Consider the following 26,985-nt stretch of genomic DNA (forward strand, 5'->3'; position numbering starts at 1 on the left):
ACGGTATGTTACCTATGCCTAGGCTTTCTTTGTTCCACAGTTTCTTTCAAAAGTGCTTTTACTTTAGCAAAACATACATGATTTTATTTTACATACATTATTTGATCTCTAAAATAACTAGAAGCAAGAGAAGCAAGAAACTAGTATCCCAGTTTCAAGAGAAATACATAAAAAATTTAAGTGACATGGCCAGTAAGTTAAAGGCATGTTCAAAACATGAACAAAGAATGTCTGAATTCTATAGCACTGCTTTTTCACACTGCTCTGTGAGCTGTCTTAGCATGTACAGTCAACCTGTGCTGATTTACAGAGGAAGCCACCATAGCCTCCACACTCACCAAAGCAGTTCTCAGAGTTAATGTCTGAAACCCTGAAGACCATTACTATGAGGGCTTTTTTTTTTTTTTTTTTTTTCGCCTATCTTCACTATAATAGGACACACCTATGGAAATAGCCTGGAATTACACTGCCTCTGAAAACTTACGCTCCTATACTCAACTCTCTACTCAGAATCTACATTTTTCAAATAATAATAATATCTTACAATGAATGCTTACCATGTGTCAACCTTTTGGTACTTTTTCTCATTAAATCTCCAGTATCCTAAGCTGTAGATGTGTAGCTATTATTTTCAGCCATACCTTAAAGATAAAGAAATAAAGCTTGACCACATGGCTAGAAAGTAGCTGAGTTAGGATCTGAACCCAGGGTTGTCCATTATTGGGGCTTGGTGTCTTCATCACTATGCTATGCTGCCTTTGGCTCTCTGTCAACTTTCTTCAGTCTCAGAACATGAAACCTTGATGTGCCAGTTTTAGCATACTTCTAGCATTTCTTCTTTCCCATCCTGAGTCCATCACATATCTGAACACTTGAACCACTGCTTCATCAATATGTATCCTTAATTCTCTTGCACACCTATCCTTCTGCAACACGCGACAAAGCAAAATCCCAGCTCTTAATCAATGCTCTAATCTACTGTGTCCACTCCAACATTCAAGGAAATACAGTAATTCACCCTTTTTCCCAGAGGCTACATTCCCCAGTGGGTGCATCCAACTGCAGGTGGTACCAAATCCTATACGTACTATGTTTTTTCCTATATATACATACCTATATTAAAGTTTAATTTATTAATTAGGCATCATAAGAGATTAACAGCAATAACCAATAATAAAATAGAGCAATTAGAACAATATATTAGAGTAAAAGTTATGTGAATGTGGTCTCTCTTTCTTAAAATATCTTATTGTACCATACTCACCTATTTTCTAACTGTGGAACGTGAAACCACAGATAAAAGGGGGGTACTGTAAGTGTTGAAAAAAAATACCATCTAATCGGTACCACTAAAATTTAGAATCTCCTGCTTTATGTGGTGCTCAGAATTATGCATCAATCCCTGTACTTAAACTTTCTCAACTCCCCTAACCATCTATTTCAAACTAGTCCCTTCTCCTCATGTCATCCATTCAGTGCTCCCCCTGTAAACCCTCAGACAATATGGTCTCCTCCTACTTTATCAAGGAAAATGGATTCATTACTTAATAGTATCCCTCAACTTCCTACCCTTGGCACTACACATTTATTTACATCCATATACGTTCACCTTTACTCTAAAATCCCTCCTCCTGTTCCAGGAAAACCCTTGATCCTATGCCCTCAAACTAATTACCTCCTGCCTCCTCCAGGGCCTGCCTCCACCAGCATCTCTTTTTTTCAATACCCCCTTTCTTCTGATGCCTTCCTCTCAGCAGATCAGTGTGCTAAAATCTCTCCCTTGACCTTGCACTGCTCTGGTTATTGCCCAGTTCCTCTCTTCCCCTTCTCATCATACATCCACTCTTCGTTTCTCTACCCATTCTATCCTTCTCTTCCCACTGCAACCTGGATTTTGCCTCTCAAGTGATTAAGATAGCTCTAATTGGCTCCACATATCCAGTGGCCGTTCTGATCTTCCAATACATGGAACCCTCCATCCTAAAATGTTATATTTCTTTGGCTTCATGGGCATGACTTCTTCTCATTCCCTTCCTAACATATTTTTCTCTCATTCATAGGTTCCTCTTTACTCACCCCTTGACTATTGATGTCAAAGTTTTATCCTTGAACCTTTACTTAGCACAGGCAGAGGTGTCTCCCTCTCTCTCTCTCTCTCTCTCTCTCTATATATATATATATATATACACACACACACACAAAATACAATAAAATACAATTTTATTTTATGGTTTTTTTGTTTGTTTGTTTGTTTGTTTGTTTGTTTGTTTTGAGACAGAGTCTCTCTCTGTCGCCCAGGCTGGAATGCAGTGGCGCGATCTCGGCTCACTGCAAGCTCTGCCTCCTAGGTTCACGCCAGTCTCCTGCCTCAGCCCCCCGAGTGGCTGGGACTACAGGCACCCGCCACCAGGCCAGGCTAATTTTTTTGTATTTTTAGTAGAGACAGGGTTTCACTGTGTTAGCCAGGACGGTATCAATCTCCTGACCTTGTGATCCACCCGCCTCGGCCTCCCAAAGTGCTGGGATTACAGTCATGAGCCACAGCGTCCGGCCTATTTTATGTTTGAGACAGGGTCTTGCTCTGTCACCCCAGCTGTAGTGCAGTGGCATTGATCATGGCTCACTGCAGCCTGGACCTCCTGCAGCGATCCTCCTGCCTCATCTTGCTGAATAATTTTTTATATTTTGCCTGGCTAGTTTTTTATTTCTATTTTTGTAGGGATGGGTTCTCACTATGTTGCCTAGGCTGCTCTTGAACTCCTGGGCTCAAGCAATCCTCCTGCCTCAGCCTCCCAAAGTGCTGGGATTGCAGGTGTGAGCCACTGCACCCAACCCAGATATATATTTTTAGCTTCTATCTCTCCTCTGAACTTCCAAATTGTACATCTAGTTGCCCTGCTGAAAATCTCAACCACAACGTCCCATGCTTATTTTATTTATTTATTTATTTTATTTATTTTTTGAGATGGAGTCTCACTCTGTTGCCCAGACTGGAGTGCAGTGGCGCAATCTCAGCTCACCACAACCTCCGCCTCCCGGGTTCAAGCGAGTGTCCTGCCTCAGCCTCCTGACTAGCTGGGACTACAGGTGTGCGCCACCATCCCCAGCTAATTTTTGTATTTTTAGTAGAGATGGGGTTTCACTATGTGGGCCAGGCTGGTCTCGAACTCCTGACCTTGTGATCCGCCTGCCTTGGCCTCCCAAAATGCTGGGATTACAGGTGTGAGCCACCGCGCCTGGCCCCATCCTTATTTTAAATCAAAAGCCCGAAACAGACTCCATCATTCCCCTAAATACGGTGGTAGTCACCCCACCTGGAAACCTGAGATTCATATTTGGGTCACTTTTCTGTTTTTGGAGACAGGGTCTCGCTCTATCCCCCAGGCTGGAGCGTAGTGGTGAGATCTCGGCTCAATGCAACCCCCACCTCCCGGGTTCAAGCAATTCTCATGCCTCAGCCTCCCAACTAGCTGGGATTACAGGCACCCACCACCATGCCGGGCTAATTTTTGTATTTTTAGTAGAGACAGGGTTTCACCATATTGCCCAGGCTGGTCTCAAACTCCTGACCTCAAGTGATCTGCCTGCTTCGGCCTCCCAGTGCTGGGATTACAGGCATGAGCCACTGCATCCCGCCGAGTCACTTTTCTTCCTAACCCACAAGTGAAATCAATTGTTGCCAATTTTACCTCCTAAATATTTCTCAAACTGTTCCTTCCTCTTCATCCCTCATACCTGTGCATTGTACAGGCCTACATAATTTCTCACTGTGTTGTCATAGTAGTCTCCCAACCAGGATTGCTTCCAGTCCTCCAGGTCAATCCATTCTCTACACTGCTGCCAGCACTCTTTATCTAAAATACAAATCTGGTTGTATCACTTCCTTAAAAATAATTTTTAATGCCTTTCCAACTGCCTAGAGACTTGGTAGCTAAATATGGCCCTTCATAAGATGATACCTATCAATCTCTCTAGTTTCAATTTCTGCTATCTCCTTGGCAGCAGTTTCTTATTTTATTTTATTTTTATTTTTAAATTTTTTTGGTTTTCTGAGACAGAATCTCACTCTGTCACCCAAGCTGAGTTCAGTGGCATGATCAAGGCTCACTGCAGCCTTGACCTACTGAGCTCAAGCAATCCTCCCACATCTGCCTCCCAAGCAGCTAGGACCACAGGCATATGCCACCACGTCTGGGTTTTTTTTTTTGTTTTGTTTTGTTTTTTGTCATTTTTGTTTCATTTTGTTTTGCCTTATGCCTGACTGCTGTTTCTAGTGCTTGCCTATTTTTGCTCACACTGTTCTAATTCTTTAAGCTCCTATTCTTTAAGACTCCTATTATGCGTTATCTCTTCTACAAGCTTTGATTCCCTCAGACTAGGTGGTCAGGTAATCCTCCTCCAAGCTTCCATAATCTCCTCTGGCTTGAACATATCCCTGTCAGATTTTTATGATTCATTGATATGGCTGTCTCTCATTCATCAACTCTTTCACTGAATTTAGTCAACAAATGTTTATTGAACATCTACTATGTGCTAGTCATTTTGAATGTTAGAATGTGAGCTTATTGCAAGCAGGGGCATTATCTTATACCTCTTTGCGTTTTGTGGTGCTTATACAAGTTCTGGCACAACTATAGAGATTCAAAAAATGTTAAGTGAATAACTGAATGAATAGATGGACAGACAAATCCTGGCTGTCAGAAGCATTTTAAATCAATACTCATGAATTTCAAGTAATCAGGCCAGGCACAGTGGCTCATGCCTGTAATCCCAGCACTTTGGAAGGCCAAGGCAGGCGGATCACTTAAGGTCAGGAGTTCGAGACCAGCCTGGCCAACATGAGGGAACCCTGTCTCTACCTAAAAATATAAAAATTAGTGGGGCGTGGTGGTGCTTGCCTGTATTCCCAGCTACTTGGGAGGCTGAGGCAGGAGAATCACTTGAACCCAGGAGGCTGAGGTTGCAGTGAGCCGAGATGCGCCATTGCACTCCAGCCTGGGTGACAGAGTGAGACTCTGTCTCAAAAAAAAAGAAAAGCAAAGAAAATAAATTTCAAGTAAGTTACAGAGAAAAAAGCATACAACACAAAGCATGGAGGCAATTTAAAAATTTAAAGTTGTTTACTGATATACTCTGACAGTTTTACTGAGTAAGAGATAAGCTTCAAGAAGAGATAAAATAGGTAAACTATTTAGGGAAAAATATTATCAGAAAACTCTACTTTCCAAGTGCTTGTAGCACATGGCATTGTGCAAAACACTTATATTTATAATCTCCCCTTGGTGTATTTGTTTTTGTTTTTGTTTTTGAGACAGAGTCGTGCTCTGTCACCCAGGCTGGAGTGCAGTGGCACGATCTTGGCTCACTGCAACCTCCGCCTCCTGGGTTCAAGTGATTCTGCCTCAGCCTCCCAAGTAGCTTGGATTACAGGCATGCACCACCACACCTGGCTACTTTTGGTATTTTTAGTAGAGATGGAGTTTTACCACATTGGCCAGGCTGGTCTCGAAGTCATAACCTCAGGTGATCTGCCCGCCTCGGCCTCTCAAAGTGCTGGGATTACAGGCATGAGCCACGGCACCCAGCCTAGCATATATTGTTGAATAGAAATCAAGAGTAAAATGCTGACAATCCTTCTATTTTCCTCAAAAGTCAAAAATAATGAAAAGTTGAATGTGAAAAGATAATGCAGTAACGGCAGCCAATTAATGTTTGCTTTGAAATTAGCCAGATAAGATTAAATTAATCCAAAAGATTCTAAGTACTAGTTTCAGAATACTTCATTAGTATCATTGTTTAATTACACCAAATAGGATGCATGTGGCAACATACTTGTTGCCATATACTCTGTATTCAAAGAAGAGAATGAGAGAAAATAGCATCTATTAGCTGAGAAATTCCAAGCAATTCAAGCAAGTACACTTATGCCCTCCTCTGTAAATGTTCTTTCCAACAATTAATAATGCCTTTGGATCATTTTTCCCCTGCCACAACCCTTGAAACATCTTTTTAAAGAAAAAAAGTCACTGATCTTTCTAGTTCACCAAGTTACACAACCTCTCTAAGCTTCAGCTACCTCCCCGATAAAATCAAATAATAATAATATTAATATGCCTACACAGATTATTGTGAAGATTAAATAATTTCATAAGTCTATGTTAATCTTCAACACAGTTTCTGACACATAGTAGGGCTCAGTATATGTGTCAGCTAATGTCATATTAATTCAGATATATTAATCATAATTAATTACAACCAGCATTATATATTAATAGAATATTTAATATCCTATTAATAGCATAAATATTAAATATTTAACTGCACAAAGAAATAGATATTATCATTCCCATTTTGTAGTTGAGGAAACTGAGGCAAAAAGGGGTTAAATGACTTGCCCAGGCAATTTGGTGCTGGCACTTACAGATATACCTATTAGGCTATTTTGTTTCCTGCATGACAATCTTAGTAAACTTGGATTAAAAATACATTATAGTTTTAAACAATTATAAGTTAAAGAATAAGATCAATAGCCTAAAGACACTGAATGAAAAGAATCATGGAGTCTATTCAACTGGGGGCCAGGCTACTCCTCTATAAAATTTGATCCTTCCCCTAGAAAAGAAGCAGGCAAGGGAGAGAGGATGAAAAACAAGAAAAAGAATCTGAGAGAGTCAGAAGACACAACAGAGAGCACAAGAGAAAAGAAGCAGGCACGTGGGTGATAATTGAAGGGGAGGTGAGAATTGGGAGCAGCAGTGAGAGACAGAAGGTTCCTGCCTTCTTAGTAGAAAAGGTAAATAAAGGGTTTCAAAAAAGAACTAGAGAAGAACTTGCCCTGGAGATACTAAAAAATAACCTTCCTGTAACCACTTTTTACAACATTTTACATATATTTATTACATACTCATCTTTGATGCCTTCCCAACTCATTTGGCCACAACAGTCACTTAACAATAAAGGAGGAACAAGCTGGAATCCATACCTGATATGGCATCTGCATCTTCTCCATGTAGAGGCTTCTTAAGTTTCTTACTAACCAGATCCAATAAAGTAACTGGTGTCTACACAAAACAGGTATTTTCAAATATTTAATATGATTTTTTTTCTAGCCAGCATTTCAACATAGAAAGAAAAACATCTCAATATTTTTGACCAATGAGTAGATGGAGAGGATTGTAGATGAGTGGAAAGGGTGGGTGGTAGAAGGCCTCTGAATTATAAATTCTTGAAATTTTTTTAGCACTCTTAAAATCTTATTTTCTGCTTTCATGTATGTACTATATTTAAAATTAGTTAACCCATCATTAGTGAAATGTTCTCCTATAACAATAAAAATTATTTGTACTTTAATTACAGCATTTATTTAAATAACATTACACTGTAATTACACAGTCTATATGTAAATAGTAGCCCTAAAATACATTAAAATTATTATCCTAAAATAGGCAAATAGGCCAGGCATGGTGGCTCACACCTGTAATCCCAGTACTTTGGGAGGGTGAAATGGGAGGATCGCTTGAGTCCAGAAGTTCAAGACCAGTCTGGGCAACACAGTGAGATCCTGTCTCTAATAATAACAACAAAAACCCCTAAACAAAATAGGTATACATTCCTTTTCTAATTTGGTTATACCAAAGGTAATCCCAGACTACTACATGTATCTGGAGAAATAATCCATTGACTAATACTGTTACAGAGGGCATGCCCCAGCCCTACCAATCCCAAAGCTCATGTCTAGATAGCTCCTTCATCCTGGCTCGCAGGCTACCTTTTCATTAGCTTCTACTTGTCCTGCCACTTTCCAGCCATGATGCTGTCCCCTTTACTTCATTCTGTCATTCAATAAAAATTGAGTGAGTGATTGTTATGTGCCAGGTACTGTTACAGGTGATGAATGAGTAGATCAAGTTCCTGAATTTATGGGAAGTTCTATTATCATAGGAGAAAGACAATTTAACAACAACAAAAAATAGGCAAATACATAATACATATAATCTCAGGTAGCGATAAGTGCCACTATGAAAACAAAGCAGAGAAAGAGGCCAGAGTGAAAGCAGTGGCCAAAGGTAGACAGCACAGGGACAGCCCTGTAACAGGAAAAAGCGTTGGCATGTTCGAGAGCCCCTATCGTAAATATCCCCATCTCGGCCTCCCTGAAATACATCAGCCTCTAATCTCTAGAAACCAACCATCAGGACCCTTCTCCCTGCTTCCTGATTCCCATATCCCCACTTCCTCCAGCCCATGTCAAGTTCCTTTTCTCCATTTGTGGCCTGGTACAAAATTTGAACCAGTATGTTTCTGTTTTTTTAGATGGAGTCTTGTGCTTTCGCCCAGGCTGGAGTGCAGTGGTGCGATCTTGGCTCACTACAGCCTCCGCCTCCTGGGTTCAAGCGATTCTCCTGCCTCTGCCTCCTAAGTAGCTGGGATTACAGGTGCCCGCCACCACGCCTGGCTAATTTTTTTGTATTTTTAGTAGAGACTGAGTTTCACCATGTTGGCCAGGCTGGTCTCGAACTCCTGACTTCCAGTGATCCACCTGCCTTGGCCTCCCAAAATGCTGGGATTACAGGCATGAGCCACTGCACCTGGCTTGAACCAGTATGTTTCCTTATGACACTGCTAGTTTGAACATGAAGCGGGAGGTAGAAAGATGAAAAAAATCCTTCCTAATGTCTGTACCATGTGTAGGAAAGAGGCAGATTCATTTATTTAGAGGAGGGGGTAGAGTGAGAAAGAAGAAAGCAGAGAGAGGCTGAGTAGTACGGAAGAGGAGAGAGGAGAGAAGTGTTCTTTCTAAATTGCTAGTTGAAATCTAGGACCCATTTTAGCAGGTAAACTACATATGAGAATTTTACTTTAGTGACTGTAGCATAAAACATTTACATAACCTGGGCCCTTACTACCATCTGTTATGTATTTATTTGGATGAAAAACTAGCTTAGAATACCTAACAATTGACTTATAAATGACCTTTTAAAATATGTTTCATTCAAAATTCATGAATGAAACATTTTTTAATGTTTAATGTTAATGGGGACTGCCTCCATTGTATATACTTAGTACCACCTTTTTCTTGTAAATAGTGGAAAAAAAAGTTCAGTTAAGGTCACAGAACTGTTACAAAATTTGGATCAATATGTTGCATTATGACATGAGACAAAAAATTTTTAAAAATAAAATGGGGTCTTGCAATGTTGCCCAGGATAGTTGCAAACTCCTGGGCTCAAGTCATCCCACCCCAGCCTCCAGAGTAGCTGAGGTTAAAGGCATGTATCACTGTGCCCAGCTAGACACATTTTTAAGCCAGAAAACAGAAGGAAGGGAATTCTTTATAGAGGCTTTGGAGAAATAACACCATTAAAAGTATTCATACTATTGTCTGGTACTAAAATATAATAGTGAGGCTAAAAAAAAAATCTATTTCAAAAACGTTTCAAAATAGGAATATGACCATGTTTCACTAATGCTACTGCTACTCCTAAGTGTTTTGTTTTGTTTTGAGACAGGGTCTCACTCTGTCACCCAGGCTGGAGTGCAATGGCATGATCACGGCTCACTGCAGCCTCAACCTCATGGGCTCAACTGACCCTCCCACCTCAGCCTCCCTAGTAGCTGGGACCACAGGTGTGTGCCACCACACCTGGCTTTTTTTTTGGGGGGGGGGGGCGGAGTCTTGCTCTGTTGCCCAGGCTGGGGTGCAGTGGCGCAGTCTTGGTTCACTGCAACCTCCGCCTCCCAGGTTCAAGCAATTCTCCTGCCTCAGCCTCCTGAGTAGCTGGGATTACAGGCACGCGCCACCACACCTGGCTAATTTTTGTATTTTTAGTAGAGACGGGGTTTTGCCATGTTGGCCAGGCTGGTCTCGAACTCCTGACCTCAGGTGAGTCCACCCACCTGGGCCTCCTAAAGTGCTGGGATTACAGGCATGAGCCACTGTGCCCAGCCTGTTATTTTTCTGTATAGATGGGGTTTTGCTATGTTGCTCAGGCTGGTCTCAAACTCCTAGGCTCTAGTGATCCACGTGCCTCAGTCTCCCAAAGTGCTGGGATTACAAGTATGAGCCACTGTGCCCAGCCAACAAAACGGTTTTAAGTCTGCTTCCTTCTCTTTTGTGGGTGTTGGGAGTCAGCATTTCTTTAAACTTTGCACATTATAGGTACTTAGTAAATTATTTACTGAGTGAATGATTTGCTTTTCTGCTTGACACAAGTAGCTTAGTAATAAATGTGCCCAGGCAAAATGCCAGAGATACCTTGAAGAGCTCAGAGTGGTACTCCAGTAGAAACCAGACCAGTTGTTCTGCCCGCACTTTTAATAATGATTTGGCTTGCAAAACTGATTTGGCAAGAGTTTTCGGGACCACTGTTTTATTATCATACTGTAAACAGAAAGATTAACATTAGCATAAATGGTTTTTAGAGGAAAAAAATAGCAAAAAAAGGTAAAACTTATTGCAAAATTTTTCACCTGTTTTTGCAACTTGTAGGCATTGGGCTCTGATGCCATTGCCATAAAAATAAGTAGCCGTCATAATTCTTCTCTAATGTTCAGCAACAGCAATCTTAGATATAGTTGTATTGCTTCAAGTGCTTCTGCTCTTTTCTCATTTTCTGTTATATGGGTTACAAAGAAAACAAAGCATAGGATGAAAAATGGAGAGTATAGTAAGTATTTACTTAGTAGTCAATTAAAATGCTACAATGTTGTATTAGTTTGCAGGTTCTTTTCTACAATTAAAATTTTTTATTATGGAATATTTCAAACACATGGGAAATTATCTATAAAATTCTATGTAATATGCGATGTAGCTACATCCAGCATTATCAAAAGTATTTTGTTTTTAACATGAAATTATATGGCCACTTACATAGCTAAACAATGACATATTATGTCACTCAATTTTTATTTTGCTAAAAGGTCATCAAATTAATAACTCAGAAGTTAGTATTTCTAGGTACCTCGGTTCTTAAATCCTTATACTATAACATATGTTTCTTTCTTTTTTTTTGAGATGGAGTCTTGCTCTGTCGCCCAGGCTGGAGTGCAGTGGCGCGATCTCGGCTCACTACAAGCTCCGCCTCCTGAGCCCACGCCATTCTCCTGCCTCACCCTCCCGAGTAGCTGGGACTACAGGTGCCTGCCACTACACCTGGCTAATTTTTTGTATTTTTAGTAGAGACAGGGTTTCACCATGTTGGCCATGCTGGTCTCGAACTCTTGACCTCAGGTGACTCACCCGCCTTGGCCTCCCAAAGTGCTGGGATTACAGGTGTGAGCCATCGCTCCCGGCTATATCATGTTTCTTAGAATGTCCCTGCGATGTCCCTGTGATGTACTGCCTTAGATTTATGCACTATACTATATTAGTTACATTTGATAATAGAATTTACAAGGTAAGCAATAGTAGTGAAGTAAAACAAGACTTCTTGAAGTACCTTGACATCATAGAAGAAAAATATTAAAATGTAATACTCATATAATATACACAATTTTCTATTTCAACTTGTATATTTTAAAATGTTTTATTACACCAAAAATTAAAATATAAACATCCTGTCTTACCTAAAAGTTCAATAATTCCTGAATGAATATCAAAATACTCATCAGTTAATAGGCAATCTCTCTTGAGCATAGTATTTTGCTATGACATCAAAGAGTATCTTCTTCTGACTGTTCAATCTTGTCTCTTCATTTCTGTTTTGCATTAACTGCTGACTAACTGTAACTATTAACTGGTCAGGGAAATACTCCAAGCATTCAATTGCTGCATTAAGCCAGTTATCGATCCTAGAGGGAAAATGCAAACCAAAATAAAGCAATGGTTAACATTTCCATTTAACTAAAGCACTATTTGATAAAACATGATAAAATCTGGCTTATTTAAGCTAGATAAATCTAAAGAAGAAATTATTTTTTGGGAGAAGCATTTCAATACATTTCGCTGGATGAGTGAAGGACTGTATGAGAGGGAATGGCTGTATTCCTTACTGAATACCACCACACCTCTATGGACCTTTATTTTCAAGAAGTTAAAATAATTTTTAATGAACCCTTTATTATTTATATCTAATTTTGTTAGTAGTTCTCCTCCCTTTTCCTGCTCCGATGAGATGCATATGGTTCTATTATTATTTGAAAATAAGATACCAAATATTTCCCCAACCCGGATGTACTGTTTACCCACCACACATTGTTTTCCCTTTCTTATTTGCCCACCCCAATAAGATAAGAAATTTAGGGTCCTGTCACTCCCCTGCCCTCCGGTGACTCCTTTGGAAGGCCTTTATTTCTCCCTTTTCCATATCTGCTGCCCTCCCAACCCCTAGGTTTTGCCAAGATAGGTTAGTATTTATTGTAATTTCCCTTAATGGTATGTCCCTTTTTTTTGACTTTTTTTTTTTTTTTTTTTTTTTGAGGCAGCATCTTACTCTGTTGCCCAGGCTGGAGTACACTGGCATGATCTCGGCTCACTGCAACCTCTGCCTCCTGGGCTCAAGCAGTCCTCTCACTTCAGTCTCCCGAGTAGCTGGGACTATAGGCTTGCACTATCATGCCAGGCTAATTTTTGTATTTTGCATAGAGACGGGGTTTTGCTATGGTTGCTCAGGCTGGTCTCAAACTTCCAGACTCAAGTGATCCATCTGCCTTGGGCTTCCAAAGTGCTAGGATTATAGGTGTGGGCCCCTGTGCCTGGACTGAATTCTTCAAAATCCTCAAATATCTTTCTTTCCTTCCTCTCTCCCTCCCTCTCTCCTTTCCTTCCTTTCTTTCTCCCTCCCTCCTTCCCTCTCTTTCTTCTTTTTTAAATATGACAGAGGGTCTTGCTATGTCACCTAGCTAGAGTGCAGTGACATAGTCATAGCTCACTCTAACTTCCAACTCCTGGGCTCAAGTGATCCTTTCACCTCAGCTTCTTGAGCAGCTGGGACTATAGACATGTGCTGTCTTGCCTAGCTAATTTTAAATTTTTTTTTAGAGAGAGACAGGGTCTCACTATGTTGCCCATGCTGGTCTTGAATTCCTGGCCTCAAGCAATCTTCTCAGCTTAGCCTCCCAAGTTGCTGGGGTTACAGGCCCTTTGGCCCTTCTTTCCTCTTTTCTCTTTTTTTCTCCTGACAGATGAATAGTACATCTTGCCTAATATGTGTGATTCATTGTCTTCTAGATCCTAGTATTGCAGATGAAAAGACTAATGACAGTTTGATTGCTTTTCTCTTACAGATAACCTGCCCTTTTTGCCTGGAAGCTTTCTAAGGCAGACTGGCGGCTGTGAGTTTCCTGCAGAGGCACCTGCAGAAATCCTGTTTCTTTTCTGGTGTCCCTATACTATCCCTGACTCAAGGGTAGGAAGACTCAGCCCTTTGTTTGGGTCTTTCTTGGCCTACTGCGAATAAGAGAAATCTGTCATGTACAAACAGGACCATAGTTGACTAAGAGGGTCCAGAGGTCTCTGATCACTAACCTCTTCACAAGATCTGAAGTTTTCTGGTCCTCAGCCTTGGTGTCTAATCTTCTTTTCTTGTTTGGCTCACATGGGAGGAAGCACTATATCAGTTCTCCCTGCTGGAATCCCAACAGTACTCAAGGTCTAATGACTATAGTTTCCAGCAGCTGCTTTATTCAGAAGTGAGAAATAGCTTGGCTTTGGGAGTAAAAGGGAAAGGAGCCTCATTCAGGGTTCCTTTAATCTCTTATCTACAAATTAGGCCGATTTTATGATAGGGCTTATCTTTCAGACTATAATTTTTTCTCTCATGTATGTCTCCCCCTTCTAGACCACGGTTTCTTTTAGGGCAGGGATAAATAAGCTGGTAGAAACTGGGATGGTTGCATTATTTAGGGTAATAAAATGGAAATGACAGAATTTTGGATGGTGCGGGGAGAAGACGATTGACATACAAATGAATTCGTATGAACCAAACCACTCTGATCTCCAGTGATCTTATAGGTCATGACCAATGGCTTTATTAGATCAAATGAGGATTCATAATGATAATTTATAAAAGAGAGACAGTATAAGCTTATAACATGAATATTTTCTCACATCCTAAAATACCAAGGGCAAATATGTGAAAAAAACTGTTTACAAATTATTTGACAATAAAAATGGTCACTTACTCAGGTAGACATAAGCTTGGAATAAGTTCTCTGTCTAGGCAAGTGTTAGTAATAACAAGATCTTCCTCTTTGTTTAATTGAAGATTTTGTGTTTTAACTGGAGGCTCCAAAATATTGTCCAAGAAAGGAAGGTGAATCAATTGAAGAAGACATAATAATGTTTGTTCTTTCCAAACATCTTGAAAAGGAAAGTAATGCAATGATCAAGATTGGTAAATAAAACATACACATTCAACCAATATTATAAATCGTTCTATTTCTAAATAATACAAAAGCAAAACTAGTTCAGTAGTAATATAATGGGTTAATTTAATGCTTAGATAATTTACATTTGTTATATTACAATTTTTCAAGATTGATCTTAAACATCAGAGTTATGAGCCATATTAATTTTATTTTGTTATGCTGATTATAAAGATATATTATCTAGCTCTTAAGGCCAACATTAATTCTAAATATAAAAAATTACTAGTCATGCTTATAACTTATATTACACATCTGAGAGAATGAGATTACTAATTATTTATCTTTCTATTTATAGCAACATAGATAATTGTAGCTCATTGTTTTTTGTTTGTTTGTTTGTTTGTTTTTTGAGATGGAGTCTTGCTTTGTTGCCCAGGCTCGAGTGCAGTGGCGAGATCTCAGCTCACTGCAAGCTCTGCCTCCCAGGTTCATGCCATTCTCCTGCCTCAGCCTCCTGAGTAGCTGGGACTACAGGTGCCCACCACCATGTCCGGCTAATTTTTCAGTTTTTAGTAGAGACGGGGTTTCACCATGTTAGCTAGGATGGTCTCGATCTCCTGACCTAGTGATCCGCCTGCCTCGGCCTCCCAAAGTGCTGGGATTACAGGCGTGAGTCACTGCGCCAGGCCAGTTCATTGTTTTTAAACTAAAATACAGTATTAGGGTAATTTTGTCTCGGATTTCCAGTCATTCCTGTTAAGTTCCTGTTAAGTTTTTCATCACCCTAACCATCATCATAATACTTTGTTTTTCCTTTATTTTTATTTATTTACTTACTTTTTGAGACAGAGTGTCACTCTGCCCAGGCTGGAGTGCAGTGGTGCAATCTCGGCTTACTGCAACCTCCATCTCCCCGCTGAAGTGATTCTCCTGCCTCAGCCTCCAGAGTAGCTGGGACTACAGGCGTGCACCACCTTGCCGGACTAATTTTTGTATTTTTAGTAGAGACAGGGTTTCACCATGTTGGCCAGGCTGGTCTCAAACTTCTGACCTCAAGTGATCCACCCGCCTTGGCCTCTCAAAGTGCTGGGATTACAGGTGTGAGCCACTGTGCCCAGCCTGTTTTTATTTATTTATTTATTTTTGAGATGGAGTTTTGCTCTTGTTGCCCAGGCTGGAGTGCAATGGCACACCACAGCCTCTGCCTCCCAGGTTCAGGCGGTTCTCCTGCCTCAGCCTACCGAGTAGCTGGGATTACAGGCATGCACCACCACGCCCAGCTAATTTTGCATTTTTAGTAGAGACGGGGTTTCTCCATGTTGGTCTGGCTGGTCTTGAATTCCCAACCTCAGGTCATCTGCCTGCCTTGGCCTCCCAAAGTGCTGAGATTACAGACGTGAGCCACTGTGCCCGACCTATTTTTTGTTTTTTAAGGCTAGTCAAGTGAAGCAGTGGAAGTGCAGAAGGAACAAGGAAATCTGTTAACTGGTTGTTATCAATTAGTTGTACACACCATTGCATTTGGACCAGCCTGGTTTTCCTTTTATTTAACAAAATTACAAAAGCAACAGTTATAGTAAGTTTCTTGCAGAGCTCCCAAGCCAGTGGCCTGTGGACTAAATTTGGTCCACAGCCATGATTTGCTTGGTTATAAAGTACTTTGAAGAAAATTAATGTATAAAAATGGGAGATTTCATGTGAAATTCTAAAATGTATTGATAGATAGATAGATAGATAGATAGATAGATAGATAGATAGATAGAGTCTTGCTCTGTCATCCAGGCTGGAGTGCCATAACATGATCATAGCTCACTGCGGTCTCAAACTCCTGTTCTAAGTGCCAGGGATATAAAAGTAACCAAAACAAGCAACTATAAAACAAAAACAGGATGCCACAAGAAAGGAAATTCTGAGAACTTGAAAGTGATTTTAGGAAAAAGTAAAAAAAGAAGAAAAAAAGGAAAAGTGTTTTTAGGTATCAATAAGAAAACTGGAGGATACATTTGAAGATACTTCCTAGTAGGTAAAACAAAAAAATCCCAAAAACATGAACAATAAGAGAGACAAATATATACAAATTAGAGGACTAGTTAAGAAGGTCCAATATCTGAATAAGAGATCGGAATTAGAACAGAGAAGGTAGAGTTAGGGAGAAATGGGGAAAATTGCCAATGAAATAAAAAAAAAATTTCTAGATTGCAACAGCCCAGTAAGTAAAAATAGATTTACCTTAAAGTGTATTACTTTAGAATTTCAGAAAGTGTGGGACGAAGAGAAGACTCTTAAGTTTTGGGGTGGAGATGGGGAACAAATCAGATACAAAGTGTCATTAATCAGAAAGGCTTTAGTCTTTTTTCTTTCCTTCATATCACAGCCAAGGCTTTGCAACACCAACACAAGAAGCTAGAAAGCAATGGGGAAATACCTTTAAAATTATTTGAGAAATTATTTCCACCTAGAGTTCTGTCAATCAAATAAGAGGCTAGAATAAAGAAAATTTCAGAAATACAAACAAAAAAATTATCTCAGCCAGGCGCGGTGGTTCACGTCTGTAATCTCAGCACTTTGGGAGGTTGCAGTGGTCAGATTGCTTGAGGCCAAAAGTTCGAGACCAGCCTGACCAACATGGTGAAACCATGACTCTACTAAAAACATAAAAATTAGCTGTGTGTCATGGTGTGTGCCTGTAATCCCAGCTACTTGGGAGGCTGAGGCACAAGAATCACTTGAATCCAGGAGGTAGAGATTGCAGTGAGCCAAGATCGCACCACTGCACTCCAGCCTGGGCGACAGAGCAAAAATCTGTCTCAAAAAAAATATATATATATATCCCATGTACCCTTTGTCAGGCAACTACTAGAAAATGTGTGCCACTAAAATCAGCAGTAAACAAGAAAAGGCACAGAAGACAGGACATAGGAGATCTATAATATAACAGGCAAAGGTAATCTCCATGATCACGGTAAAGGCAGACACCAGGATGACAACCATGCACCAAGTATAGAGGGCAGCCAGTCCATGATTGAGACATGAGAAACCTTATGAAGGGGATTTCCCCAAGAAGATGAAATTGATAAAAATACCTGATACACCTGAGCGTGCCAGCAGGTGATCTGGATAAGTGTTGAAGTGTTTGTAGGTGAAAATGTGTATGAATGTAAAAAAACAAGCAAAACAGAAAACAAAAATGTATTTGGTCTAAGGAAAACAAAACGTTGTAAAGGAAAAGGAATAATATATATTTTCGGTTATAACAACAGATGGTTTATTACATACCTCAACTCTGAATAGCTCTTTTGTACAAAATAATGTAAACACACTGTATTGCTCTAATCAAAGTAATCTAATTATATTAAAAGATGGGGGCATAGGGAAGTATTCGTAAGATAGATACAAGGAGGGAAAGAGACACAAATCCCCATTTTCCCTTTTAGAAAATTAATGGATGTGTCTAAAACTGAAAAATCATAAAGTAACAATATAAGCATGCTATTTAGAGATACCAGTTGTAAATGGCTGTGTCTGGGGAGGAAGGAATGAAAGGGTGGGGAACTGCTATTTTTTTTGTAACAAAACTAGAACAGCTATTTGAATGGTTACATTATGTGCCTATAAAACAAGGGTAAGGATAATACTTTTAAAAACCCACATTAGAGTGACAGCTTTCATTCCCTCCTATGTCTTTTTTTTTTTTTTTCAAATGTGATCCTTCTGATTCTGTTTCCCTAACTATAAAATGCAAGTTTTACCCTTCACTTTACAGGCTACTGTAAAATCATGGATAATAAATATAAAATGCATAACAAATTGCTTAGCACAGAGAAAGGTCCAAAATAAGTGGAAATTATTCTTATTACTACCTATAAAATTTCTTTTTTTGAGACAGAGTTTCGCTCTTGTTGCCCAGGCTGGAGTGCAAAGGCGCGATCTCCGTTTACTGCAACCTCTGCCTCCCGGGTTCAAGTGATTCTCATGCCTCAGCCTCCAGAGTAGCTGGGATTATAGGCACGCACCACAACACCTGGCTAATTTTTGTACTTTTAGTAGAGATGGGGTTTCATCACGTTGGCCAGGCTGGTCTTGAACTCCTGACCTCAGGTGATCCACCCACCTTGGCCTCCCAAAGTGCTGGGATTACAGGCGTGAGCCACCGTGCCCTGGCCTTTACTGATAAATCATATCCACTTTTAGTTTGAAATTTCTAGAGGTACGTCATGACCTCAAGAAAAAATAATGGGAAAAGTTATTTTTTTCATTTGTACTAGATAAAAACTGTACTTTTGGGGGACTCTCCTGCTTGCCCTTTAAATATTAGTCTTCATCAGAGTTCTCTTACGGCCAGGCATGGTGGCTCACACCTATAATCCCAGCACTTTGGGAGGCCAAGGCGGGTGGATAACTTGAGGTCAGGAGTTCAAGACCAGCTTGGCCAATATGGCAAAACCTCATCTCTACTAATAATACAAAAAATAAATAAATAAAAAATTAGCCAGGCATGGTGGCATGCGCCTATAGTTCCAACTACTCCGGAGGCCGAGGCACAAGACTTGCTTGAACCTGGGAGGCAGAGTTTGCAGTGAGCTGAGATCACACCACTGCACTTCTGCCTGGGCGAAAGAGTGAAACTGTGTCTCAATGGCCAGCCAAGGAGGCTCACGCCTGTAATCCCAGCACTTTGGGAGGCCAAGGTGGGTGGATCACTTGAGGTCCGGAGTTCGAGACCAGCCTGGCCAACATGGTGAAACCCCATGTCTACTAAAAAATACAAAAATTAGCCGGGTGTGGTGGCGGGCGCCTATAGTCCCAGCTACTCTGGAGGCTGAGGCAGGAGAATCACTTGAACCTGGGAGGCAGAGGTTGGAGTGAGCCAAGATCACACCAGTGCACTCCAGCCTGGGCAACAGAGCGAGACTCCGTCTCAAAAAAAAAAAAAAAAAAAAGATTTCTCTTTTAGTTCTTCTTCTCAACTCTACACCCTTTCTTTGGGCACCCTGTATTTCCTTTATCATGCCAATGTTAACTATTGTTGATAAATCATAGTCCTCCAGTGTGCAAGTCATAGCTAGTCTTGCTTCTGTCATGGTTTGACCAAATGGAGTAAAGGGCCATTAATTAATTTTGTATGTATCTCTCCTAACTGCCCTGGCTATGGTGCTCTTTTATCTGCCATTAGTGGCATTTTAAGGAGAAAAACACAAGTAGATGAAGTAAATAGTAAAGAGGAGTGGTGCAACAGGTAGTTTAGCTAGTTTGTTCTGAGAAAGGGAAAGAGTAGGAAGATGTTTGGGAGGAGTTTACACAATGGACAAAGGATACACTCATAAGAAGATGGTCTTGCAGGACAAATACTAAGGACTGTGGTGAGTCCGTATGTTTTCTCTTGCAGTGCAGACTATAGCACCTCCAGTTAATCTGGTCACAGTCATTGTAAAAAATGAATTAAGTGTTATTAGATGTATATTGCCTCACCTGTCTTATCTGATGTAATTGCTGTGTAGAAGGAAACTCCTACAGGGAAGAGGAGGGAGTCAACACACTAATACACTACTTAAATCACATTTAAAACGTCAGTTCTTGGAAACAGTAAAAATATTAGTGGTTGCCTAAGGTTAGAGAGAAGGGAGGAATGAGTAGGTAAAGCACAGAGAATTTTTAGGGTAGTGAAACTATTCTGTATGATACTATAATGACAGATAATATGTCATCAAAAATTTGTACAAACCCATAGAATGTACAACACCAAGACTGAGCCTTAATGTAAACTATGGGCTTTGGGTGAAAATGATGTATCAATGTAGATTCATTGATTATAACAAATGCACCACTTGGTTGCAGGATGTTGATAATGGGGAAGGTTGTGTGTGAGTGGAAGCAAGGGGTATGTGGGAACTGTACTTTCTGCTCTATTTTGCCGTGACCTTGAAACTGCTTATAAGAACTTGTTAAAAAGAAGTTAGTTCTTCCTTACCATGTTCTGAAAAAATAATGAAAACAAATTACCTTCTTATGAAAGCCGGAGAAAAGGTTTCTGAACTGTGATATTTGGACATAAAGCTGGATTCCCATTTATTGTATGAATAAATTCCTCAATTCTTTCCTCACCAATCTCCTGTGCTAGAGGATTTGAAATCATTTCATATCCTGGTCTGTTAAAAAATAATACGCGGCTCTTTTCATTATACACAGAACCAAAATTTCAAATATATATTTAAATTAATGTATTAAAATTTATTCATACATTCTCTATTTCCAAAAACGATTTCAGGCAGCTTATAATAAAAGATGCAAATAATTCATTTAATAGACTATCACCAAAAGAGGACAAATTAGAATTCTAAATAAAGAAGAAAAGCATACATGCTAATTCTAAGGTTTACATAGTTGTTATGATGGAATAGAAAATTTTTGTTCTGAGTTTCCAGAAAACCTTGGCTTTTAGTACACTGGCTAAGTCATTTTTCAAAATTAGAAAGCATATCCATTCCTTAGAAGACATAGTTTTTCCTGGTATAAACTCTGAAAAATTTATGTGATAATGTCTTTAACAACTAAGCAAAACAGAAAACAAAACTGTATTTGCTCTAAGGAAAACAAAATGTTGTAAAGGAAAAGGAATAATATATATTTTTGGTTACAGCAGCAGATGCTGCTATATTGGAAACAGTAAAAACTACTGAGATATAATTCACATCCCATAAAATTCACTTTTTTTTGAGACAGATTCTTGCTGTGTCGCCCTGGCTGGAGTACAGTGGCACAATCTTGGCTAACTGCAACCTCCACCTCCCCAGTTCAAGCGATTCTTGTGCCTCACTCAGCCTCTTGAGTAGCTAGGAATACAGGCACCTGCCACCACATCCCGCTAATTTTTGTATTTTTAGTAGAAATGAGGTTTTGCTATAATGGCCAGGCTGGTTTCGAACTCCTGATCTCAAGTGATCTGTCCGTCTTGCCTCAGCGTGGGCCACCCTACCTGGCCAAAAGTCACCCTTTTAAAGTGTATAACTCAGTGTTTTCTAGTACATTCACAAAGTTGTGCAGCCATCACTATTATCTAATTCTAGTCTATTGCATCATTCCAGTTTTAGACGAAATGCATAAGTGGATTAATTTTCACATGGATTTTTTTTAATTGGCTTCTGAAAAAAGTACACATTCGAGTTTAGCTCAATAAAGATAGTTCTTCTAGGGTCTAAATAAAATATATTACAGTATCTTAGGTAACACTAACCTCAAGGTTTCATTGAACTCATTCTCAGTATCCTTTTGTCTTTTGCAACAATCGTAAGATGATTTATTGCCTAGAAACCTGTAGAGACTATTGTTGGAATCTTCAAATTCCAATTCCTTTTCTTTTTTGAAAAGCTTCTTCATTCCTACTGGTTCAAATACTTTGTGATTCATTAGAACTTGGCAAAGATGAACCCCTTTAAGACGAGAGATGTCATTGCTACTTAGGCACGTGTTTTGCATAAGATGACTTAAGACCACATCGACAGCATCAGAACCAGCAAAACAGTCTTTGTATGTTTGTAAATGATGCCTCCTTCTTTTTATTTCCACTTGGGCCTGAAGAGAGTGAATAATACCATCCCATAGCTGAGTAACTTGAAAAGGACCAGAGCATCCTGAAAAAAATTAAATATACATTTCTAACAAATCTAGATTATACAAAAATACGCAAATTTTTCAGTTTTGACAACCTTATGCTTGTTGAAGGCATATCTGCTGGTAATGTCCTTCTTACGTGTCATCTCACATCTTACATAAACTACAGTATATTTACTAAGTTGCACCATGTGGGTCTGCCAATAAAAACAGAGTAAACCTGGGAACTTGCTTTACTGATGTGAAATACATTATTATATGAATTTATATACCCTTATTACATGGTTAACTACTAGTTATACCGAATCTTCAAGAATGTTATTTTAGGGCATATTTAAAAGTAATGCAAATACACTTGAGTATTGATTATTACAGAGTTGTGGCTTCACCAAACTCTTTGCCTTTTCTTTTTTCTTTTTGCCCTTTTGAACAATGGTAAGTTCTTCATTAGGGAGATCAAGGCAAGGAACTAAATAATCAATTTTTTTAATTGTTTAAACCAGCTGTTTAAAAAGTTTGCTGAGGCCAGGCACAGTGGCTCATACCTGTAATCCCAGCATTTTGGGAATCCGAGGCAGGCAGATCACCTGAGGTCAGGAGTTTGAGACCAGCCTGGCCAACATGATGAGACTCCACCTCTACTAAAAATACAAAAATTAGCTGAGCGTGGTGGCATGCGCCTGTAATCCCAGTTACTCAGGAGGCTGAGGCAGGAGAATCTCTTCAACCCAGGAGATGGAGGTTGCAGTGAGCTGAAATCACGGCACTGCACTCCAGCCTTGGTGACAGTGCAAGACTCTGTCTCAAAAAAATAAAAAAGTTTGCTGAAAAATGAAAGAGGGTCACATACCCACTTGAGTTGAATACTTGAATATAACCCAATTATCTAAATTATGAAGTGAAACTACCAAACATTGTAGAGATACTGGGCTCTAGAAAGTGCTTCCACTGTTGCTCCCGATTAAGGGGTTTAGATAAAGATGTGCCTTATCTTACATGGACGTATTGCATAATGAAAAAAAATTGCCTTATCACATGCTGAACTTACTCTCCAAATAACAGAAATCCCACTTCTCTGGGCAAAAAGAAAAAAAAATTGCTGAGAAATAATGAAAACCTAAAAACAATCAAAATGTCTATTACTGGCCAGGTTCAGTGGCTCATGCCTGTAATCCCAGCACTTTGGGAGGCTGAAGCAGAAGGATCGCATGAACTCAGGATTTCAAGACTAGCTTGGGCAACACAGGGAGACTCTATAAAAAATACAAAAAATTAGTGGGGCATGGTGGCATGCTCCTATAGTCCCAGCTGCTCAGGAGGCTGAGGTGGGAGGATCACTTGAGCCGGGGAGGCCGAGGCTGCAGTGAGCTGTGACCTTGCCACTGCACTCCAGTCAGGGCAACAGAGTGAGACCCTGTCTCAATTAGAAACAAAAACAGTTGGCCAGGCAAAGTGGCTTACGCCTGTAATCCCAGCATTTTGGGAGGCTGAGGCAGGTGGAGGTCAGGAGTTCAAGACCACACTGGCCAACATAGTGAAACCCCATCTCTACCAAAAATACAACACAAAAAAATTTAGCTGGGCATGGTGTCGCGCGCCTGTAATCCCAGCTACTTGGGAAGCTGAGGCAGGAGAATTGCTAGAACCAGGAGGTGGAGGTTGCAGTGAACCGAGATCACGCCATTGCACTCCAGCCTGGGCAAGGGAAAAAAAACAGTCTATTACCTGAAAAAAACAGTTAAATAAATTATGGTATACCCTTACTATAGAATAGTAGCCAGCCATTAGAAAGAATGAAGTAGAGCTATGTTTATAGTGTGCAAGGATCTCATTAAGTAGGGAAAAAGAAAAACCCAAAACAAAAATTTTTTAAAAATGAGCTGAGTAGAACAACTTGTATATTATTATCCTACTTAGGTAAAAATGAATTCCCAACCTACGTAAAAATGTATGTAAATAAATAGAAAGATCTGGAAGAATAAACTTCAAACGAGTAACCTTGGGGAAGAAGGATTGTAATGGTGGCTGATGAAAGAGGATGTTCATTTTTTAATATATGTTTTTCATTTGAGCCCAGTCAAGTTAACATCATTTTTTATTCTATGTTTCTGACTTGTTATAATGGGCACAAATAAATTCATTTTTTAACTAACTGGAGACAGTAAAAACTACCGAGATACAGTTCACATGCCATAAAATTCACCCTTTTAAAGTGTACAATTCAGTGTTTCTAGTACATTCACAAAGTTGTGCAGCCATCACTATTATCTAATTTCAGACCATTGCATCATTCCACAAAGAAACCTATAGTTCGTAGTCATTCTTCATTCTTCCGTACCCCAGTAAAATTTTAATTAAAATTAAATTTAATGAAAATTAATTTAAAAAATTAAAGAATGATAAGGGAATAACTTAGAACTTCTAGAATGTTTTTTCTAGATTTGCAGGGGGAAGTGGGTAGAATCCAAGAACTTAAGCTCTCTTCTCCGACTATGCATAACCGCAAAAGGTATGCCCAACTATACATATGTTTACGATAAAATGACAGAAATAAAAATCTACCACCCTCAAATTCCTTCTGTAACAGAAGTTATCCGTCTAATCACTCCAGAAATCTTATCCCCAGACATTGTGGGCAGAGAGGAGACTGAGGAGGGGAGCCAGAAAGTGATGGGCGGAGGTGGGCAGGAGGGTACTCGACGGGGTTGGTGGAAAATACAGCGGTACAGCCTGTTTTCCATAGACAGTCTACCTCTCCAACCTTCATTAAACAAGTAGGCTAGATTAAAGAAATAACTCCTCTAGCTCAAGGAATTTGCCCTCTAGTACTTTAACCCCTTGTTGCTGTAAGTGTAGCCTAGGGACCAGCAACATTGGTGCCATCTGGACATGTATTAGAAACGCAGATTATCAGACCCTACTCCTCAATCAGAATTTGCACTTTCACAAGATCCTGGGGATTCGTATGTATATTAAAGTTTGAGAAAAAATGCTTTCCTGCACGCTCCAAGGGCACTTCACCACAGTAACCCCTAAAAAGCCTCAGTCCCGGGTCCCCCAGTCCAGTGCCTGGCAGGGCAGGAAGGGGGCGGGGCTAGGAAATGGGCGGGGCCCTGGACCAATGAGGAGCAGAATCCCAGCCGCCTGCTCCCTTCAGCCGCCCCCTCCACCTTCACTGCACATTTGGCTAGGATATACAGGGCTACCTGTCCTCCTTTTCCGGCAGAAGCCACCTCTACGGTTCCTGGAACTTGGCCCGTTCAGCCCTGGGCCCGGAAGCTCGTTCTGACTGACAAGTCTACGGAACCTCGGAGTCAAAAGAACCGCCATAAGCTCGCGCGCTGGCTCCTCCCCTGGCACCATAGCCCCGCCCCACCTGACACCCGGGGCGGAGAGAAGTCCTGGCTCCGTCTCTTCCGAACCGGCAGGAAGTGACGTCATGCCCCCGGCCGGCAGGTCTTTTAGTCTTTTTCCCCCTCCCTTACTCTTCGTCCCCGGTCCCTCCCCTCCCCACCCCTTTCCCTCTAGCTCCGACGTTTGCGGCCGCGGGGGCGGCGGAGGATATGGAGTAAAGCCGGAGTCAGTGGCCAGGCACGAAGGCAGAGCAGGAACAGCCAGGAGGCGTTTATTAGGGGGGCGGGGGGAAAGAGCCCCAGCACCGCCCCTCCTGGAAGAAGGAAGAGGTAAGTGACCGGCCGCCGGCACCGACCGACCTCCCTCACCGGCCGCGCTCTCGCCTGGGCTCCCGGGGCCGGCGAGGAGGGAATGGAGGACTCGCGCCCGGGGTAGGCCTCCCAGGGCCGCCCAGGCTGGTGAGTGTTGCCTGGTGACGGGCCTGCCGGCGGCCGGCCGGGCGATCAGCGGTCGGCGCCCGCGCAAAGAGGGGCTGGGCGAGCAGCGAGCTCCGGGGAGCGGATCCGAGAGGGCCGAGTCCTCGAAAGAGGCCTTGAGGCGACGGGAGACCCGGGATCGAAGTCAGCTGCCGGAGGGAGAGCCCCCCATGCCGGCTCGAGAGCTCGGGTTTCGGTGGTGGAGAACGTAGTACCTTTCGGGGACATTGGACACTACTCTAGGACCGGGTGAGAGAGTTCACCTCAGTTCTGAGGTCCGGAATCCGGTAGCCTGGGTCACCAGCCAGGGCCCTGCCGCCCGCCGTCCTTCTCTGACAGTAGCTTTAGTTTTGGAATGGAAGGTTATTGTGTGTGAGGTGGGTGGGGCAGGTGTTTTGTTAAGACAAAAAACCCCACCGGTTACTCCTGCAGTCTTGTTTTTCTAAACGGAAGAAAACGGATGGAGGAGGGTTTAGACCGATAAAGCCTGCAAAAACTTATTGGACTCTGAGCACATACCTGTGATCCGTAATTAAGGAGACCATATTATCAAATCCACCCTCTAAGGCACTCGAGGAGGCTCCAGACAAGCTGCTTAAAAGCGCTATGCCTGTAGTGACTTCATTGGAAGGTGTCAACTATTTTTTAGTACGTCAAACTCAGGAATTACTTGTGATGACACTTTCTAAAAACATTGGATACTATGAGTGAGTTTTCTAAGTAGCATGTCTCCGTTCTGAAAAATAAATAGTTTAGCAAAAATGCTCCAAATCAGCCTGCCACTGTAAAACCCCATCATGTTCTGGTGATGGCTTGAAAGTCAGGTGCTTGAAGATTCCTTTTGGACTTTGCAGGTTTCTTGTTGTTTGGTTTGCTGTCTTATTCTTTAGCCCAAATATTTTTAAAATATTTAAAAATGAAATCAGCTGAGTATATAAATTACTTCTTGAGGCAACATTAAACTGTAATCATAAAGAATGCTTTTGGGGGATTGTGTAAAGGAAGGGAACCTAATGGAAGGTAAGGGCCTTCATTCTCTTTAGATTTACATTACTCACATGCAGAAACCTATTTTGTCTCTAAGATTCATAAATACCCAGTAAAATAAATACAGGCACATTGTACTTCTATACTGTGGAATACTTTCTAGACAGATCAACCCTGTTACTGGGAATAACTACTCATATTCACATGTTTGAAATTCATGATATACCTCCCTTCCCCCACCCCAAGAAGAAAA

At 40.8% G+C, this 26,985-nt stretch overlaps 2 protein-coding genes across 4 annotated transcripts in view; one reads left to right on the forward strand and one right to left on the reverse strand.

Moving 5' to 3' along the window:
* Positions 1-25,356, reverse strand: DEPDC4 (DEP domain containing 4). The gene is given in 11 exon segments (XM_024931132.4): positions 1-641; positions 6,983-7,061; positions 10,256-10,381; positions 10,471-10,613; positions 11,566-11,627; positions 11,629-11,790; positions 14,122-14,299; positions 19,777-19,815; positions 20,308-20,453; positions 21,539-21,935; positions 25,122-25,356. Coding segments are annotated over 11 exon segments (1,605 nt in total). The 3' UTR covers positions 1-603.
* Positions 25,313-26,985, forward strand: part of SCYL2 (SCY1 like pseudokinase 2) — a 71,716-nt gene continuing 70,043 nt past the window's right edge. Inside the window, exon 1 of one of the 3 annotated variants that reach the window (XM_008958038.6) lies at positions 25,313-25,598. The gene's annotated coding sequence lies outside the window, so the exon portion shown is untranslated. Of the gene's footprint in view, positions 25,995-26,985 lie in introns of all 3 variants that reach the window. The other 2 variants (XM_003832603.7, XM_055096024.2) reach the window with 2 other exon arrangements.

Source organism: Pan paniscus, chromosome 10, assembly GCF_029289425.2.
Source record: "Pan paniscus chromosome 10, NHGRI_mPanPan1-v2.0_pri, whole genome shotgun sequence".
Taxonomy (NCBI): domain Eukaryota; kingdom Metazoa; phylum Chordata; class Mammalia; order Primates; family Hominidae; genus Pan; species Pan paniscus.